The sequence below is a fragment of the Somniosus microcephalus genome, chromosome 11 (genome assembly GCF_052327205.1).
Source record: "Somniosus microcephalus isolate GS21.2 chromosome 11, FLI_Smic_1.0, whole genome shotgun sequence".
Classification (NCBI taxonomy): Eukaryota; Metazoa; Chordata; class Chondrichthyes; order Squaliformes; family Somniosidae; genus Somniosus; species Somniosus microcephalus.
Window position 1 is genome coordinate 2,108,475 of NC_140997.1, and position 13,981 is coordinate 2,122,455.

Consider the following 13,981-nt stretch of genomic DNA (forward strand, 5'->3'; position numbering starts at 1 on the left):
AGGCTCAGTCCAATCCAGGTGGGCTGGTTTGAGCCGGTCGACAGAAACAGTATCAGACTTTCCACCGACTTCGACTGTGAAGAACTTTTCTCCTGATGAGATGACATGAAAAGGTCCGGTATACGGCGGCTTGAGTGGGTCTCTGTGACCGTCGTGCCGAATAAAGACACAGTCCGAACTCATGAGCTCTGTCGGAACGTGAGGCCTCTGCAGGTCGTGCTGCGAGGTTGGGATGGGCCGGAAATTCCTAGCCGCCTCCTGATGCAGCAGGAGCTGTTGAGCTGCAGACCATGGTTCGGTGTGTGGAGGAAGGAAGTCACCTGGCACTTGAGTGTCTGGCCATAAACCAGCTCAGCCGATGAAGACTGAAGATCCTCCTTTGGTGCTGTCCGGAGGCCTAGCATCACCCATGGGAGCCTATCCACCCAGTTGGGTCCTCGCAGGCTGGCACGGAGGGACGCTTTGAGGGAACGATGAAACCTTTCGCACAGGCCATTCGACTGCGGATGGTACGCGGTGGTACGGTGCAGCTTGGTACCCAGGCCTTGTGCCACTGCGTTCCACAGCTCTGAGGTGAATTGCGGACCGCGGTCCGAGGAGATGTCCGATGGCACCCCGAAACGAGCTACCCACGACGAAAGAAATGCCCTGGCTACGTCAGCTGCGGTGGTGGCGGCCAAGGGAATCGCTTCTGGCCACCTGGTGGTCCGGTCTACGACTGTCAGGAGGTGTGTGAATCCATGTGAGCCGGGAAGGGGGCCTACTAAATCCACGTGAACGTGGTCGAAATGGCGCTCAGGCACCGGGAAGTTTGCCAGCGGGGCCTTGACGTGACGGTGAACTTTGGACTTTTGGCAATCGACGCAATTGTTTGTCCAGTCCCGGACGTCCAAATGCATGCCTTTCCAAACGAATTTGCGGGACAGTAGCTGTTGAGAAGCCCGCATCCCCAGGTGAGATAACCCGTGGATTGCCTGGAATACCTTCTTGCGCCATTCGACCGGCACGATGGGCCGGGGCACTCCCATGGATGTGTCGCACAGGAGCGTGGTTCCTGCCTCTTGAAACGGCACGTCTGCAACCTGCCAACTGGAAGGCGTGGTCCTAAACGCTTGTACCTCTGGGTCTGCCAGTTGATCCCCTGCCAGTCCGACGAAATCGATACCCAGGTGGACTGCCTGGACTGTAACTCGGGAAAGGCAATCTGCCACGAGATTATCCTTGCCTGACACGTGCCGCAAATCCGTCGTGAATTCGGATATAAACATGAGGTGGCACTGCTGCCGAGCTGACCAAGGCTCTGCCGCTTTGGCCATGGTGAAGGTGAGCGGCTTGTGGTCCACGAAGGCAATGAACGGGCGGCCTTCTAGGAGGAAACGGAAATGCCTGATGGCCAAAAACAGGGCTAGCAGCTCTCTGTCAAAAGTGCTATACTTTCGCTCGTTCTGGCGCAGTTGGCGGCTGAAAAAGGCTAACGGCTGCCAACCCCCGTCGACCCATTGCTCTTGAACTGCTTCGATGGCGTAGTCGGAGGCATCCGTAGTGAGGGCCACAGTCGCACCCGGAAGTGGGTGTGCCAGCATAGTTGCGTCTGCCAACGCCGCCTTGGTATCGCGGAACGCCTGGTCCATTTGCAGTGTCCAAGTGAGAACATCCTTGCCCGACTTTCCCTTTAGTGCTTCGTACAGCGGTTGCATCAACCGGGCCGCTTTGGGGACGAAACGATGATAATTTACCATCCCCAAGAACTCTTGCAGGGATTTGACCGTGCGAGGCTGCGGGAATGCGGTAACTGCCTCTACCTTGGTGGCTAGTGGGACAGCGCCTTCTGGGGTAATCCTGTGTCCCAGGAAATCAATGCAGAATACTCCGAACGTGCATTTGGCCGGATTGACAATAAGGCCGTGTTGGCTGAGTCGGGCGAAAAGTGTACGTAAATGGGCCATGTGAGCTGTCGCATCCTTACTGGCTATTAGGATGTCGTCCAAATAGACAAAAATGAAGGGTAGGTCCCGTAATACAGAGTCCATCAAACGCTGGAATGCTTGAGCTGCATTTTTCAGACCGAATGGCATGCAGAGGAACTCAAAAAGGCCGAACGGAGTGATGACTGCCGTTTTGGGGACGTCTGGAGGGTGCACCGGAACTTGGTGATATCCACGAACGAGATCCACTTTAGAAAATATAGCGTTTCCAGCCAGATGAGCCGAAAAATCTTGGATGTGGGGAATAGGGTACCTGTCCGGTGTCGTGGCGTCGTTTAAGCGTCTGTAACCCCCGCAAGGACGCCATCCGCCGCCTGGTTTGGGTACTATGTGCAGTGGGAAAGACCAGGGGCTGTCCGAACGCCGGATGATCCCGAGGCACTCCATGGTCTGGAACTCAGCCTTTGCGGCTGCCAGCTTCTAATCGCCGTGCCCGAGCGTAAACTGGTGCTCCGGTCGTGGAGATATGGTGCTCCACCCCGTGCCGTGTGCTTGTAGTCGAAAAGTTGGGCCTGGTGAGCTCCGGGAATTCGCCGAGCAGGCGCGTAAAGCCGTCTTGCGACGGAACCGCGCAGGCCACCGACCAGGACACGGCAGTGCTGCGGTGGCAGGGCACTGCGTGGAAAGTGGATGCATTAATGAGTCGGCAGTGTTGGACGTCGACCAGCAGACCGTTGGCGCAGAAAAAATCGGCCCCCAGGATGGCCTGTGAGACCTTGGCTGTAATAAAGTCGCAGATAAAACGTTGACCGGCGAAGGTTAAGTTTACCGTCTGTTTCCCGAACGTACGCATGGCAGCGCCATTTACTGCCACGAGGGAAGGCCCTTGGCTGCCGGATAGTAGGTCCAGCTTTGAAGCCGGGGGGATGCTGCACTGTGAGCCAGTGTCGCACAGGAATCGGCGGCCCGTAATGGAATCCGTAACATAAATGAGTTTGCCCGCTGAGCTCGCCGCCATAGCTAACTTGCCGTGCTTGTTAGACCTTGTCATCCGTCCGGGAGGACGCGGGCTTGTTGGAGTTTTTTTTTGTTTGTTTTCTTGAGGGAAACTGCAAGGAGGCCGACAGCATCGAGCTTTGGCGCCAAAACGGGCGTGGTACGCGCACCATCCTGCTGGGGGCGGGCTGGTTTTCTCTCGCGTGGGGGAAAAGCGCCTCGCGGCTGCACAACATTGCTGAGTAACAGTAAATATCTTGTCTGCCTCTGCAGCGAGTTCAGCACCGTCTGTGATGGCTGTGTTGGCCAATGCCGCCTGAACCGGTTCGGGTAGCTGGCAGAGGAAAAGCTCACGGAATAAAAAGCATTGGGGTTCCGCACCCAACAGCGTGAGCATTTGACTCATCAGCTCTGACGGTTTTGAGTCCCCGAGGCCGGGCATGGAAATAAGCTTGCGTGCCCGCTCCGACTTATTAAGATCAAATACCTGTAGCAAACGGGCTTTAAGCGCTTCGTACTTGCCCTCCTCTGGTGGGCTTCCAAGGATGCTGACGACCCGCGAGGCCGTGGCACTGTCGAGAGCGGCAACCACGTAATAATAACGGGTCACATCCGCTGTGACCTCCCGGAGAGCGAACTGTGCTTCTGCCTGGAAAAACCATGCTGCTGGCTGCTGTTCCCAGAACTGCGGCAGTTTCAGGGCGACGGCGTTCGTGTTCATCCTCAACGAAAGTTGTCCGACGAATGTAGGGACGGAGGTTCCTATCCGAATAAGGTATTCGACTCGAATCAAATCAACAGGTTTTAATGAACAACGAAGTTAGCAGGGAAACTACAGGAGAAACGGTATACAGGTCTATACAGCTTGCTGGGCACTCGACGACTACTGGAAGATTCTGGAAGCTGACGTCATCACGTTCTTCGCGCCACTGGTGGTCACGTGAGCAGCGTCATGATGTCATCACGTGGGGTGCAGGAAAACACCATACAGTACAGTTAACAGGCAGTTTAAAGGTGCAGTCCGCGGTTGCACTATACTGTAGTTAAAGGGATTATTACTAACTGTTCTGAGGCCCTTGGTGGCTCCGCCACACTGCGATAATTTTCACTGAAGCAGAGAGGCAAAGAGGAGATTTAATAGCGATTGTAAAAATGATCAGATCTTTCTCGTGGGTTGAGCAGGAAAAGACTGTCCTTTGTTTGGGGAGTCAATGACCAAGGGCCATCAATGTAAAACTATCACTGTGTGTGAGGGGGGACATAAGGAGACATTTCTTCACACACTGGATTGTTAGAGCATCAAATGCTTTGCCACAGGGAGTGGTTGAGGCAAAGACCATTGCTGTTTTAAGGGATATTTGAAGAAGTATTTAAAGCAGAGGAAAATAAAGGGGTATGGGGAAAGTGCAGGGCAGTGGGACCAGTTGTGGTTTGTTCATAGAATCATAGAATGGTTCCAGCACAGAAGGAGGCCATTCAGCCCATCGAGCCTGTGCCGGCTCTCTGAAAGAGCACTTCAGCTAGTCCCACTCCCCCGCCCTTTTCCCGTAGCCCTGCAAATTTCTTTCCTTCCTGTACTTATCCAGCTCCCTTTTGGAAAGCCATGATTGAATCTGCCTCCACCACCCTTTCAGGCCGTGCATTCCAGATCATAACCACTCGCTGCGTAAAAAGTTTTTCCTTATGTCGCCTTTGGTTCTTTTGCCAATCACCTTAAATCTGTGTCCTCTGGTTCTCGACCCTTCTGCCAATGCGAACAGTTTCTCTCTATCTACTCTGTCCAGACCCCTCATGATTTTGAACACTTCTATCAAATCTCCTCTCAACTTTCTCTGCTCTAAGGAGAACAACCTCAGCTTTTCCAGTCTATTCACATAATTGAAGTCCCACATCCCTGGAATCATTCTCGTAAATCTTTTCTGCCTCTCTAAGGCCTTCTGGCTGAGAACCGACACAGATATGATGGGCCCAAAGGCGACCTCCTGTGCTGTAATCTTCCTTTATACTGAAGAAACCCAGTGACAGAATGTCAGTACTGCACCAACTCTTCCCTCCACTTTGTCTCCTTTCCGTTCAATGGTTGCAGACCTGAAAATTTGGTATCCTGGACCACGCAGTTAATGATTTTAGAGAGATGAAGCAAGTATACAGTCTTTAAATATATTGCTGCAATCCTTGAGTGACAGGACAGCTGTTTTGCAGTAGTGTGCGTACAATCAAGCGCGTGATGCTGGGAGCTGCTGAGGTTTAAAAAGTCAAGTGCTTCTATTTTCCATCGTTTACAAATTTTAAGTTGTTCTAGATTCCTGAAATCTTAAATAACTGGTTACTATCTGTTTTGTTAATGAAGTCGAGCTCTTTCATTGAGCAGGGCATGTGTTTTCTGTTCCGAATTTAGAATTTTTTCTTTTTAGGGATTCCTTCTACTGAGGAAGTGCAGATTATGAATCAGGTAGCCTCCATGATGCAGGCAGGAGCTGTGGCAGGTGCTCAGTCCAAGCAAGGCACTCGGCTTTATTCTACAGAAAGTCTTGGATCTACAAATGACTGGGGCACCAGTATTAACTCGGCCAGTAATAATGGACAGATAGGAAACGTGAGTAAACCTCTTAACGGTGTTACATGTTGGGATTGCAGTGCCATTAAACTGCTTATTGTTGTACTGCTTGAATCTTGACTATCCCACGATAGAACTCAAAACTCTTGTTCATTCCTATAGTATTTAATCTAGTTTTGCTGTCAGTGTTTTAATGTTATAAGTATTTGAAGTACAACACTGTGGCACCCACAAATATCCTGAATGTGATCACTTTGCTGTTTTCACATCTAGTTGAGATGTAAATGGCTTTGTGATTGATGGATGGGACTTGTCCCACAAGCACACTGGCACTTGTATCCTGACCTGTGTATCATAGAATGGTTACAGCACACCCCGGAGCCCTGCAAATTTCTTTGCTTCAGGTACTTAGCCAATTCCCTTTTGAAAGCCATGATTGAATCTGCCTCCACCGCCCTCTCAGGCCGTGAATTCCAGGTCCTAACCACTCGCTGCGTAAAAAAGTTTTTCCTCCTGTCACCTTTGGTTCTTCTGCCAATCACCTTAAATCTGTCCCCTCTGGTTCTCGACCCTTCTGCCAATGGGAACAGTTTCTCCCTATCTACTCTGTCCAGACCCCTCATGATTTTGAACACCTCTTTCAAATCTCCTCTCAATCTTCTCTGCTCTCAGGAGAACAACCCCAGCTTCTCCAGTCTATGCACGTAACTGAAGTCCCTCATCCCTGGAACCATTCTTGTAAATCTTTTCTGCACCCTCTCTAAGGCCTTCACATCCTTCCTAAAGTGTGGTGCCCAGAATTGGACACAATACTCCAGTTGCGGCCGAACCAGTGTTTTATAAAAGTTCATCACAACTTCTTTGCTTTTGCACTCTGTACCTCTATTTATGAAGTCCAGGATCCCGTATGTTTTTTTAACCGCTTTCTCAACCTGCCCTGCCACCTTCAACAATTTGTGCACACATACACCCCAGGCCTTTCTAGTCATACACCCCCTTTAGAATTGTACCCTTTAGTTTATATTGCTTCTCCTTGTTCTACTATTTCTTCCTTCAATTATTCTCGTTTTGGCACCTTAAATAGGTGCATGTTTTTTGAATCTTAATTTTAAAAAAGAACCGGCCTCCCTTTATTTGCACAAATGACCATGTTGCTTTGAAGTATGAAAGAGGTCCAGAGAGACTTGGCAACAGATTTTTGTGTATAGATGGAGAGAGTTCGTGAGATAATCTCAGTAATGAAGAAGCAGCTTGTTAGCCCACCAACCATTGGATAATGGTGACCTGCCGTCCCACCAGCCATTGGATAATGGTGACCTGCCGTCCCACCAACCATTGGATAATGGTGACCTGCCGTCCCACCAACCATTGGATAATGGTGACCTGCCGTCCCACCAACCATTGGATAATGGTGACCTGCCGTCCCACCAACCATTGGATAATGGTGACCTGCCGTCCCATCAATCATTGGATAATGGTGACCTGCCGTCCCACCAACCATTGGATAATGGTGACCTGCCGTCCCACCAACCATTGGATAATGGTGACCTGCCGTCCCACCAGCCATTGGATAATGGTGACCTGCCGTCCCACCAGCCATTGGATAATGGTGACCTGCCGTCCCATCAATCATTGGATAATGGTGACCTGCCGTCCCACCAGCCATTGGATAATGGTGACCTGCCGTCCCATCAATCATTGGATAATGGTGACCTGCCGTCCCACCAGCCATTGGATAATGGTGACCTGCCGTCCCACCAGCCATTGGATAATGGTGACCTGCCGTCCCACCAGCCATTGGATAATGGTGACCTGCCGTCCCACCAGCCATTGGATAATGGTGACCTGCCGTCCCACCAACCATTGGATAATGGTGACCTGCCGTCCCACCAGCCATTGGATAATGGTGACCTGCCGTCCCACCAGCCATTGGATAATGGTGACCTGCCGTCCCACCAACCATTGGATAATGGTGACCTGCCGTCCCACCAGCCATTGGATAATGGTGACCTGCCGTCCCACCAACCATTGGATAATGGTGACCTGCCGTCCCACCAACCATTGGATAATGGTGACCTGCCGTCCCACCAGCCATTGGATAATGGTGACCTGCCGTCCCACCAACCATTGGATAATGGTGACCTGCCGTCTCACCAACCATTGGATAATGGTGACCTGCCGTCCCACCAACCATTGGATAATGGTGACCTGCTGTCCCATCAACCATCGGATAATGGTGACCTGTCGACCCACCAATCATTGGATAATGGTGACCTGCCGTCCCACCAATCATTGGATAATGGTGACCTGCCGTCCCATCAACCATTGGATAATGGTGACCTGCCGTCCCACCAACCATTGGATAATGGTGACCTGTCGACCCACCAATCATTGGATAATGGTGACCTGCTGTCCCATCAACCATTGGATAATGGTGACCTGTCGACCCACCAATCATTGGATAATGGTGACCTGCTGTCCCATCAACCATTGGATAACGGTGACCTGTCGACCCACCAGCCATTGGATAATGGTGACCTGCCGACCCATCAACCATTGGGTGAGCTAGCTCCTGCAATGTAGGGTGAGCAGGACTTGGTGTGAGTTAGGATATGGGCAATCATAGGCAAATAGTCACTCTCTAGGCTTCCGTGAACAGTGACCTGTTCAGCGAGCCACCAGAGTTCATATAACACTGACCCAGCAAGAGGAGCAGAGGGGCATTCTTTTTTATTTTAAAAGTGCTATTTACCTGCTGAGTATTGCACTTAAATTGTATTGAGTATTTACACAGTTCTAAATCCATAAAAGTTAGGTGACTGTTGATTTGTTGCCTTGTGACTTTTAATTGTGAGCACTTGTGTGATGCCATTTCTTGAAATGTTTTTCTATTCTAGGTTTCATCATCTAGCAGCCCAACGGTTACTTCAAGCTCAGGTAGTAACAGTTCATTGTCTCCTAGTGGACCAATAAGTAGGCCCAAATATTTCACTAACGGTAGTTTATGTTCAGATCCTGCGACGTCCAGTGTTTCATCACCGACATCTACATATCCCAAAGCACCGGGGTTTGAACGAGAAGACCAGGTAACTCGCATACAAAAATATCTGCATTAAAACTGGGGCTAAAGGGCCGTCTCTTTCTCAATATGTATTTTCCCCACTCTGTTTGCAGTCTTGGGCTCCAAAGCCTGTTCTGCTCCTAGACTTTATGTTGTGAATTCAAGTGTTTGTAACTTGGCTCTTGTGTGCAACAGTAAGGCTCTGTGTTTACACTCATGTGATCTGGCAGGTTGGAGCTGTTTTGACCACTTTTGTTTTAGGTGTCAGCTTTTGCTAATTGATGTCTCTGATGCATGGACTCACAGAGGTGTAATGTGTCTGCCGGTTAAGGGTTCCAAGATCGTGGAACTGTTTTTCTAAGTCAGTGCAGGTGAGTTCATCAAGGACCTGAAACCAGAGATATTTTCAGAGCACCATTTGATGAAGATCAAGAAGAAGGGTTTCAAGTTTATTTGTTTTATTTTTGAGCACACACAATCTCTGGACAGAGCAATTGAGATCTCCGTGATGAACTTTATTCTTCTGGCAATTTGAGCCAAATATGTTTGCACCAATAGTCACATCCAGAAAGTATGAAAGGAGCTGGCAGCTTCCCCTCGGCCCTTTGCAGCTGTTCAGTTACGTGTGAGCGAGTGGATGTGGTGAGATCAGTGCAGTATTTTCATGTCGCCATGTTGTGAGGTGGCTGTGCAGATATCTTCCACCTACTCGTTTGAAATGATTGCTACCCAACTGCCCCTTGTAGAGATGGTGAGCGCGTGTGCACTTCATTCTTCTCCACCCGGGGTGGGGAGCGAGTATTGAGTACTGAGAAGGGCAGAGGTTATTGTGATTAGAGTGGGTAAGATATTTGGATCGAGACTGAAGTGCTTACAACTGTTTGATTACTTGCAGGCAAAACAACATAAGAACCAAACACTAGAGAATAACCAGAAATTAAATGAACACGATAGTAAACAGGTGAGTGAGAGCAGACATTTCAAAATGGTTGGACTGCAATGGTTTTACCACTTTGCGGTTAATTGGTCCTCATTAACAGTCGGTGCCTAAAAGTGACACTTCAATCATTTCTGAGCATTTGAAGTGTGCTCAGTGCACAGTTTGATGTAGAGGTGTTTGTTTAACCAATGTAGTAATGTTACTGTCCGAGACTCTGACTGGATTTCATCAAAAATATTCTCATTTTGTTTATAAAATATTTCATTCGCTTTAATCCCGGGGTTTAATCTTTTGGGTCTTGGTTATGTAGTCTGAGTTTGAATATTTACACAGGATCCTCTGGGAGCAAGTACGCTGATTTCTTCTCCCCCCCCCCCCCCCCCCCCCCAACAATCCCTCTGATGCTGACGCATGGTTCCGCTGCTGCTTGCGACCCTCCAGTACCTCGTCTTGTCGGTCTTGTATGAGCATTGGCAATGAGTATCGGCAGACAATAGGAAGGTGGACAGCCCCTCCGCCAGGTCCAGTCCTGTCCTTGCCTGGCCTCCAAACACGAGCACTTGCAGCAGTGGGCAGTGGATAACTTTCTGAGAGAAAGATGATACCTGCCTGGCGATTTTTTTTCCCCCCTGTAATTTTACTCCAGGGGCAGTTGTAGTCCCCTCACATTGCTGGCTAAGATGAACTAACTCAGCGAAGACTCTGCCAGATCTCCCTGGTCTCTCTCTCTGTGTGCTGCCGGTGCCAGTGCATTTTTTAAAGAAAACCGCTTGTGTATTTTTTTGCCCTATTTGAATTTGTTTCTCTTCCCTTCACCCTTGGGTCTCCCTGTACTGGCCTGTATTTTGCTGGCAGAGACAGCAGGCAGTCCTCCTTTGTAACCTGATGCTGAGAGATGTGTGAAAGCACCTGGGGTAATTCTTCGTCTGATTTTCCCCCCTGAATTCCTCCCCTCGGCACTTCACTTAATATCATGGGCAAAATCCAAAGTTGCTATTTAGACAGTTGTGGTGCAAAATCCTGCAGCATCCTTGATTAAAGGTGAATAGGATCCTTAGTAATTCTGACTGAATGAAATATTTGTTACACACTACATGTTTCAACAGGGAAGAAATCATTTGAAATAGTGTTTGGAAACATTTGATGATTAATAGATTTGATTAACTCTTTCCATAATGGAGTTTTACCAGGATTGGTCTAATATTTATGAAATGCTGTAAAAAGTCAACATTCACATTGCCTTGTTCTAATCAGATCCCTTCTGTTCCCTGCAGAACCTTTTAAATGTGTTTTCAGTGGTAAATCCACTCGCCTCCAGTATAACATCGAGTTTGGCGTCAAGTATTGGATCCGACACTTCATCCCCCTCCACTTTGTCAACAATGAATGCCAAAGCAGTTCCATTTTACCCTGCTAGCAATACAGTAGAATCAGTCATTGGTAAGTGGTAATTTAATTCAATGACCTATTTGGATACCACTAGAGCTCGTGTTTTTGGATTTCTGAAAATGATCCCTGGTGGTCGAGATGTACTATCTTGACAACAGAGCAGCCTTGGTTCTCATTAAGCTGCTTGAATTGTCCTCTTCTGCTAGATCATGGAGTAGTGTTGACTGAACTTCAGAAGCTGTCTCGACATCAAAGCAGAGAGTTCATGTATAGCGAGCCTTGCTGACGGTGCAAGTTGATTGAGGACAGCAGTGGCTTGGCTGTGAGAGACGATCCAGTCTTGGCTAGAAGAGGGTGTCGGGGACCAGCTGCCTCAGCCCTTTGGAGCTTTTCTTCCAACCTCGGTTGTGTTTTCCTTGTTGCTCCCCCTTCCCGTGTCAGCTGTTGTTTCAACCCAAGTATTGAATGGAATTTTCAAGGTTTATTGTTCCACAGCAACAAAGTTGGGCTCAACACCTGGTGTCGTTATGCTTTAGTTTATGTTATGTATCCAACACGCCACCTGTGGTGGGTCAGTGAGTGCACTGTGTGGTGTGGTACTAAACTGTACGGACCAGAAAGATTCCTGCTTTAAAGCATTGCCTGCACTGACTTAACAACTCTAAGCCAGGGTGGCAGCAAGGTGCTGCGTTGGACCTCACCATCTGTAGCTAATGGTTCCTCTTGCTTGGTGGCTCTGCTGGAAGTGACTGTGTGAGTTGGTTTGGCTCTGGCCCCCCATGGCCAATATTCTAATATGGATGGCCTCCCATCCAAGTACTGCTTAACTTGAGATCAGACATGATCAGGGTACTCTGAGTAGTGTGGGTCTATAAGTGATACTGTCATCGAGCCTCACGTAGAGAATGCTTGTTAGATGAGAGTCACTGCTGCCCGTGGAACTATATCTCCGCGTGAGTCAGTGCTTTCCGAAGAGGAGGGAGGTTGGGAAGAATTTGAGGGAAATGGTGCTGTGTTGAGCATAATGTTTTGCCTCTTTTCAGTGGTACCCTAGCTGAGTGCGGGGAGCTGAAAACTCCTGAACCAGAGGGGAACCAATATCCTTGCGGGGAGGTTTGCTAGCACTGCTGGGGGGGGTTTAAACTAACTTGGCAGGGGGATGGGGTACAGAGTGGAGCTATAGTAGGGGGTGATTTACAGCCAAATACAGAGGGAAAAACAAGTCAGCTGGGAAGGCAAAGCAAATATGTGAAGGCAAAAGAGAATATGGCAGGGCTGGAAGGCATTTATTTTAATGCAAGGAGTCTTGCAAATAAGGTGGATGAACTGAAGTTGTTGTTGAACACATGGGAGTACGATATTGTTGCTATCACGGAGACATGGTTGAGGGAGGGTCAGGACTGGCAGCTCAATATTCCGGGGTATAGAATCTTCAGGCGAGACAGAGGGGGGTGTAAAAGGGGAGGGGGTGTTGCAATATTAATTAAGGAGTCAATTACTGCTGTAAGGAGGGATGATATATTAGCGGGTTCCTCTAATGAGGCCATATGGGTAGAACTTAAAAACAAAAAGGGGGCAAGCACTTTGCTGGGAGTGTACTATAGGCCCCCAAACAGTCAGGGGGAGATAGAGGAACAGATATGTAGGCAAATCTCAGAAAAGTGCGAAAATAATAGGGTAATAATAGTGGGGGATTTCAACTTCCCCAATATAAATTGGGATAGTCAGAGTGTGAAAGGCTTAGAGGGTGCAGAATTCTTAAAGTGCATCCAGGAGAGCTTTTTGAGCCAACATGTAGAAAGTCCTACGAGAGAGGGGGCGGTACTGGACCTAATTCTGGGGAATGTAGCCGGGCAAGTGGTGGAAGTGTCAGTAGGAGAGCATTTTGGCGACAGTGACCACAATTCGGTGAGATTTAAGGTGGTCATGGAAAAAGACAAAGACGGCCCGGAAATAAGGGTTCTAAATTGGGGGAAGGCCGATTTTAATATGATAAGGCAGGATCTGGCCAAATTGGACTGGGAGCAGCTACTTATAGGAAAATCCGCATCAAAACAGTGGGAGACTTTCAGAAGGGAAATAGAGAGAGTACAACGCCAACATGTTCCTGTAAAGGTCAAGGGTGGGACCAACAAGCAAAGGGAACCTTGGATGACAAGGGATATACAAAAATGCATTAGAAATAAAAGGGGGGCTTTTGGCAGTTACAAAAGACTAAAGACGGAAGAAGCCCTAGAGGAGTATAAAAAATGCAGGGGCATACTTAAAAAAGAAATTAGGAGGGCGAGGAGGGGCCATGAAATAACACTGGCGAGCAAAATAAAGGAAAATCCTAAGATGTTTTATAAGTATATTAAGGGCAAGAGGATAACCAGGGAAAGGGTAGGGCCCATTAGGGACCAAAGTGGCAATCTGTGTGTAGAGCCAGATGATGTAGGCGGGGTTTTAAATGAATTTTTTGCATCTGTGTTCACTATGGAGAAAGACGATGCAGACATAGAAATCGGGCAAGGGGGCTGTGACATACTTGAACATATTAGCATCGAGAGGGAGGAGGTGCTAGCGGTTTTAGCAGGCCAAAAAGTGGATAAATCCCCAGGCCCAGACGAGATGTATCCCAGGCTGCTGTGGGAGGCAAAGGAGGAGATTGCAGGGGCTCTGACACAAATTTTCAGAACCTCTCTGGCCACAGGGGATGTACCAGAGGACTGGAGAACAGCTAACGTAGTACCATTATTCAAGAAGGGTAGCAGGGATAAACCAGGGAATTACAGGCCAGTGAGCCTAACATCTGTGGTAGGGAAATTATTGGAAAAAATTCTGAGGGACAAAATTAGTCTCCACTTGGAGAGGCAAGGATTAATCGGGGATAGTCAGCATGGCTTTGTCAAGGGTAAATCATGTCTGACAAATCTGATTGAATTTTTCGAGGGGGTGACTAGGGGGGTGGATGAGGGAAATGCTGTGGATGTGGTTTACATGGACTTCAGTAAAGCTTTTGACAAAGTCCCGCATAGGAGACTGGTCAAGAAGGTAAGAGCCCATGGGATCCAGGGTGCCTTGGCGCGTTGGATCCTAAACTGGCTGAGTGGCAGGAGGCAGAGGGTGATGGT

The 13,981-nt window shown here is 48.7% G+C and overlaps 1 protein-coding gene across 2 annotated transcripts in view; it reads left to right on the top strand.

Annotated features, from left to right (window-relative positions):
• unkl (unk like zinc finger) overlaps positions 1–13,981 on the top strand; it is a 304,546-nt gene that overhangs the window by 188,778 nt on the left and 101,787 nt on the right. The window contains exons 8-12 of one of the 2 annotated variants that reach the window (XM_086000033.1): positions 5,336–5,517; positions 8,376–8,415; positions 8,491–8,564; positions 9,435–9,500; positions 10,754–10,919. In XM_086000033.1, coding sequence (XP_085856159.1) covers positions 5,336–5,517; positions 8,376–8,415; positions 8,491–8,564; positions 9,435–9,500; positions 10,754–10,919 — 528 coding nt within the window. Of the gene's footprint in view, positions 1–5,335; positions 5,518–8,375; positions 8,565–9,434; positions 9,501–10,753; positions 10,920–13,981 lie in introns of both variants that reach the window. The other variant, XM_086000032.1, reaches the window with a different exon arrangement.